This window comes from Colletotrichum higginsianum, chromosome 6 (assembly GCF_001672515.1).
Source record: "Colletotrichum higginsianum IMI 349063 chromosome 6, whole genome shotgun sequence".
NCBI lineage: Eukaryota > Fungi > Ascomycota > Sordariomycetes > Glomerellales > Glomerellaceae > Colletotrichum > Colletotrichum higginsianum.
The window spans coordinates 1,631,171-1,637,648 of NC_030959.1; the positions used below are offsets into that span (position 1 = coordinate 1,631,171).

Consider the following 6,478-nt stretch of genomic DNA (forward strand, 5'->3'; position numbering starts at 1 on the left):
GTTTTATTTTATTTTCCCTCGCTCCTTTCCCTCGCTTTCCCTCGGAGCCACCCACACTCCCTTTCCTTCTCACCTTAGTGCTCATCCCCCCCTCCAACTACAGACCAGTCAGGCATGGTTCAAACAAAATGGGAGTGGAGAATATCGTGCAGGACATTGTCACCAAATACGTTGCATGTTTTAAATTGCACACTCTCTCATGCGGACTGTAGCCATTGGGGGAGAGTGAAATGAAAAGTGCCAGCCCGGACAAGACAATGCATGTGCCTATTTATTTCTTTGGGTCTTGGGCGGGTTCCAGGTCTGATTCCTATGCCAGATAAGCCAGTCAAAACGGCTAAAGCATGGCAGCGTACGTACCTGAAATACGATGTGCTGCTTCGTCAACGATTGGGGGAGGGGGGTTTCACGACACAAAATCTAGTACGTATCTCCAGAATGAAGCTCTGAGCAAGCTACGGCATATGTGAACAGTGAACAGTGGGTATTGAACGAACACTTCGTCTGCCTAATACCCCTGCAAGCAAGTATCTCGGCAGTGGCGCGGATCAAGCAAAGCCATCGAGCTTCGGATGGTAGATGCGATCCGATATTGCAACATCACCCATTATTATGAAGCGGCATGTTCGCTTCGCCAGGTCGTAGAGTTTGGGAACCTGTTGCCGTGACTCAGGCCGCGTACCCAGAATGGCATGTTTCCGACGGACCCCGTTGGACGACGTTGAAAAGACTCCCGAGGGAGTTGAAGCGTCCTCGTCATCTATCGTCAGCCTCGACCTCGCTGTCGTCTTACGGTCGAAGATGATGACCGTTGCGAGCTGTAGCAGCCGGACTTGATGCGTGCTGTGTTTCTGCCTCCTGTCACCCGCCTCCTTCTTCGAGGCAGTGATCCCAGCTCTCCGCCTCTGCGCGGGTCTCCCCCAATGGAACTTTTCCGATTCCTCAGGCCCCCATGATTCGGGTGGAGTAGCGATTTAAAGTCGCCGCTGACGAGGGAAACTGACAGGCAGGAGAGTGGCCGGAGTGACGCCGAGCATCCACTGGTCGGAAGCACAGAGAGAGCGCGAACTATGCTATGCAGCGATGCGGTAGTCGCGCGTGGCCCAGTCATCGCGATGACGGAAAACACGCAATTCCCGCAGTTCCTGAGACGAACAGGAGGAGGCAAAAAACATGCTACCCCGTGCCGAAACTCTAGCAGCGTACTGCGTCAATAAAACTGGTGGTCAGTGGCCCGGGACCCTCGCACAGAGCTCGGGGTGCCTTATCCGAGGAATGAAATCTGGGTTAACGTTGTTTGATGCCGAAAAGCCCCTTTTTAGGCTAGGCGTGACGGAAGCGCTGAGAGGTATGTTCGCCGACTACACAGTACAGTCGTCTCTCGCTATGGTCAAAGTGTGCTGATATCTATCTCGACTTGACAGTGATGAGCCAGAACATGACCTTTCATGGTCGGAGGAGGATCGCGTGGTGAGTCTAAAGGAAGGCAGTGATTGCGGGTTGCTCGGCACCGGCATGGCCTCGACCTGTACTAGTCCACCTCAGATTATGCACAGCACAGAACAAACGTCTTGGGCGGCTGTTGAGGTGCCTGAGAAAAAGACAAGTCAAAGTGACGATAAAAAGCAGCTAGGCCGATCAAGAGAGAAATGCAAAGTAGCAGCCGAGACCCACTTCAGAGGCATCGAGCCCGGCTACCGAACCGTGGCGGTGGGAAGGGCGGAGGAAGAAGGCGGGGAAGAGGTGGGGGCAAATACCTACCTGGGCACACATGCCTAGGTAAAGTAGGTAGGTAGGTAGGTACCTAACCAACCGAAGGCAACGGCAGTCACAGACAGTCGCTATTTCCTTCGGCACGTTTCGCTACCTAAGGTAGGTAGGTAGGGAAGGTACAAGGACGTGGACAGGCAGTGTGGGCGCGTGATGCTACCATCGTCTCTTTCCCCACCAGAGATCATACGCATGGTCAAGCAAGGCACTCGTGATTGACACCTGCTGGGGGACCGCTGGACGTGCTTACCTACCCGCCTACCTACCTAGCTAGGTAGTCACCAAGGTAACACAGGTAGGTAGGCAGCTAGGTAGATTTCTCTGGTATCTTACCTACCTGTGTTGGTGGATATCTTGCGTACCTAGATAGGTAGGTAGGTAGGTAGGTACCTTACCCCCTTCTCTCAGTTCTCACGTCTTGTATCGGAGCAATCTCCGATTTGACGAACAGCAACCTGACATCCAGCATCAACCTCCGCCCCTAAGAAATTCGGCTTACTAGCTTGCCGTCTATGCCAGTCCAACAACAACTGATTGTGCGTAGTCCTTCTCCCCGATTTCTAGAATCCCATGTTTCGAAACGCAAACAGCTGCCGTCGTCCCAGGAACTGCACCATCCTGTACCTGTGCGCTCTACACACGCGCCCTTGGAGTCCTAGCACCAGAGCCCGCGGCAATGGGCAACGGCAAGGACAACGGGCAAAACCAAAGGCAACATGGTCCCGTCATCACTAGTGTCGACTTCATCACCATCATCCGCACTAGCAACACCAGCAATACCAACACCAGCAGCAATAGCATCAGCATCAGCATCAGCATCAGCTTGCCTTGCATTGCACTGCACTGCACTGCACCACACCGCACTGCACTGCAGATAGACTTCCGCTGCTTCTAGTGTCAGACCAGCTGCTGCACTCAGACACACAGAGCCAACACACGGCCGCTTCACCTGCCAAGTCCTGACTGCAACGTCTCTACCGAGGAATACGCGCCATCTGCTAAGACGCAAATTCTTCTGCCGCTATCTGCTTCCTTTTTTTCTTTTCTTTTCTCAGCTGTCAAGAGTTAATGCTGCCTCAGACCAGCTACATGATTATCCACGCTACCTCGTCAACCGCATACACGATATCTCAACCCCTGTCTTCTCTCGGACCTCCGTTAGGAGTCGTGCGTCGCCCGTCGACCGCTTCGGCCACTCGCTGCCTTGATATGCCTGTCATCTTGTGCGATGATTACCAACTGAAGCACCTAGCTCAGTCGCCCTGTGGGTGCCGCACCGCCCAGGCCAGCTCCTCAGCATGACGAGGTCCACATGCACTCTCGCCGATTTCACCTACGCTTGGCCGCCTCTCCGGCACCGTCCTTGGGACTTCCACTTCGGCTCCATCATGACTTGGGCCAGTGCAGGGCAGTCCGTCTTAACAGCTTCTCCATGTTCGAGGTTGCGTCCATTCTCAACCCCACCTAGACTTGGCTTCCAATGATTCGATTCGAGTGTCTAACCACATAGTCAGAAGGTACGAAAGAAGCCGCCATCACAGCGCTGACTTTCCCTCTCACCACATCTGTTCCACGTCCGCCACGCCTAGCTGCAGCTCCAGTGCGACCGCATACTTGCAACGACGGCTCATGAAACCCAATGCAGCAATATTTTGCCGACGGCCGGCCGATCGCGTCGATCGTCTCGCCAGCATCCTGTCGCCCTACTCTGGTCTGGGAAGCCTGCCCAATGACTCCCGCCAGCAAAAAGCCATTAGCCACCAATCACAATTCCCATCATCACACATATCGAACTCGAATCTAGATACCTCAAAGACATGGCGGCGGACTCAAAGCCGTCCTCGGATGGATTCTAGCTCATTTTGGGGCGCCTCGAGCAACGCCAACAGCAGCTAACGAGGCATAAAACAACTCCTCTATCAGTTGTCTCGGATGGCTGCCTTGCATTCGAAAGACATCGGAGAATTACGCCGAGTGAGGTTTGAGGTTAATCATTGACAGCGGCCTGGCGTATGGATTTGTTGACGATCGCCCTCGATAGTGACTTACGCCGTTGCGCCGAGGTTGCTGCTGGGTTATTGACAGGAGGGCTGCGGCCAACCACGAAACCCAGTGTGCTGCAGTGAATGCGAGGCATTGTCCGGCCTCCCCTGCCTTCTCTCCACCCAGTCGTGCTTATTTGGCTCACTCAACTTGGCTCTGGTGCTCTGGTTGGCATTCTGAGTCTGGCTGGCTCACGCTAGTCTGGCATTTCCACAGTCGTCCGAAACACCATGGGGATAATATAACGACAAGTGACGCCGAATCCGCCGTACCAATCAAGCAGAAAACACCGAATACAAAATTGAAGCACCGGAGTCCAATCCCGTCCACTATTTCAGAATTTGGTCACTACGGATGTGGGAAAGCAGCGTATTCTCCAACAAATCTTGGTCATGATCAGACATGATTCACACACGATGACATCACCGCCGCATCCGTCGGCGTTGACGTGGCTCTCCCAAGCCCGACATCCCACACACTCTCTCCCCCTCCTTAACCTAGAGCATATTTGGAAGCATCAGCTCTCAACGTTGGAGCGTGGCGTACAAAGTGACGCGGAGGGTAGAGAAGTAAGTACTGGACCATGGAGTCGCTCGCTTCTAGTGTACGCAAAAATGTTTCACTTGCCGCCCAATTCGATCACAAAAACAAACACTTGTTTCTACGTTGGGACTGTTGTGCCGTTCCATGGTTACTGGCAGACACAACGATGTAGTCTCGTTGTCAACTTAGTGAGACAAGTCCTCTCGAGTCGGGGGTTGCTGTGGAAAAACAAGCTCAACGCTAAATGACAATGGCAGGTCATTTATTTCACTTGTCACTTGGAGCTAGAATGGCCAACATTTACCCGCCAGGGAATAAAAGTCTTATACCGGGGGATTGATATTGGCAGCCCTCGTTCGATATTTTATCATTTTGGGTACATGGACTCGGTGACTTTGGGAGCAACGACCTACGCGCTATTGATCTTCCTTGAAAAGAACCCATAAGCGCATCTTGGCCGATTAACAGTGCAACGGCTGCAACATATCGACTTCGGCACCGCGGCAACATCTAGAGACTCGTTTCGACTACTCAGCGGACGGGGCTTGGTTCATGTGCTGGCACCACATCGAGACGGGCGTTTTCTGATTGTTTTTTGTGTGAACAAGATATTTGACAATGTCGGGCCCCAAAAAGCAACCGTCGAATGAATGGCTGGCCGACCGGCCCGACTCAAATCATCCCAACACACCTTGTGGCTTTTTATTCCTTCTTCTGATCAAGTTGCCCTTTTCAGGGTGCCACTATTGGCTGACCAGCCATCCTTCGATGCCTACACGGTCAAGTCCTCGGTTCCGCAACTCAATGCTATGTACCTATCTACGCAAGCCGCTGTAGATCCGAATGTGGAGTTGTATGAGAGCTGCACCGAAGACACCGGAGTATTGGCTAGCTGCTTCACTTCATGCCCACTGCTCACCCCCACCCCTGGCTACGTTGGTGGTATCAAGAGAGCTTTACGACCGGCAGATCCCTCTGCATTCCAGTACTGGCCAGCCAATATCCCGGCCTCATTCACAATGATTAATCAGTCTAGCGGTTGGAAAAAATTGCCTCTTCAAAGAATAGCACGAACGAGGCCATCGGTAATCCGCGGAGCTGTGCCACCTGCTGTGCATTGGCACTCGGCTGATTCTCGATTGCACACTCTGTCTGGCTCTTTTGCTGCTTTGGCAAAGGCAAAAATCTTCGTTGATGGCGAAGAGAACCGCAATAACACGTCAATTGCATTTGTACTTGTCGCTTTGACAGCAACGGCAACAGCGACGAAAACAAAACCCATCTACTCTGCAAAGATCCGAAGTCGACCCAACTGGGCCGTCTGGCTTTTGGCTGTGTCGGAACGGCTGACGAGGAATCATAAGCCTGGTGTTGTCAAAATAAACACATTGGTCCTATATGCAAAGGGTTGCACTTACGACTATGGCGTCTTCCGTTGACCCCTCAACCACTGGCCGGAAAGATCTCGAGCTAACAGGTCTTCCAGGTCTCCAGGCCTACGTCAGTAGTTCACAACAACGTCTGAGAGGCGGTTCGAATGGCTTGATGGTTGGAGGGCACAGACAGAGGTATATCTAGCAACGTGTAACCAACTCTAGCTTGTTGTGTGGGAGAACCGTTGTCAAGCAGTTAGTCGATTCCTGACCATATCCCAGTTATGGAACTCCCCCACGATCGTTGTCGGGCCAACACAGACGGCTCTTGGGGGACGCGAACGAACTCAACACCTAGTCGAAACTAGAACTTCCCGGACTTGTACAAATTGTTCCATCAGTTCCATCGTTCCGTGCTTGAAATAGCAAAAGACTTTTCCACCTGCCGCGAGGGATCCGAGGGCGGCCAGTCGGAGCATAAACGAGTCTCGCGCGCGCATTGAATTACAGCTGAGGCATTAAGAACGGTACTGCTTTCTTTCTACTTCGAAAAACCACCCATTCTTTTCTTGGATGGGGTATTCGTGTGCATGCACGAAGGATTCCCTTGCATGCGGCCGATGGTTCGAGGACGCGGACCCGTCCATGACCAACACCCACAACTGAGCTCTAGGGTTTGGATCGTCACTCAATCGTGAGCATGTTGATCTTGGATGGTGAATGGTGGAGGAGGGAATGGATCCAAGATG

The 6,478-nt window shown here is 52.7% G+C and overlaps 2 protein-coding genes across 2 annotated transcripts; both read left to right on the plus strand.

Annotated features, from left to right (window-relative positions):
- Nucleotides 1-2,446: 2,446 nt before the first annotated feature.
- CH63R_08916 (uncharacterized protein) lies at nt 2,447-2,665 on the plus strand (the record flags this gene model as incomplete). Its single annotated transcript, XM_018303890.1, has 1 exon — nt 2,447-2,665. One exon carries the CDS (start codon nt 2,447-2,449, stop codon nt 2,663-2,665), a length of 219 nt encoding a protein of 72 aa, XP_018155913.1.
- A 2,341-nt stretch (nt 2,666-5,006) lies between these two features.
- CH63R_08917 (uncharacterized protein) lies at nt 5,007-5,795 on the plus strand (the record flags this gene model as incomplete). The annotated part of the gene is made up of 1 exon (XM_018303891.1): nt 5,007-5,795. The coding sequence occupies one exon, from the start codon at nt 5,007-5,009 to the stop codon at nt 5,793-5,795; it is 789 nt and encodes a 262-aa protein (XP_018155914.1).
- Between the last annotated feature and the right edge of the window lie 683 nt (nt 5,796-6,478).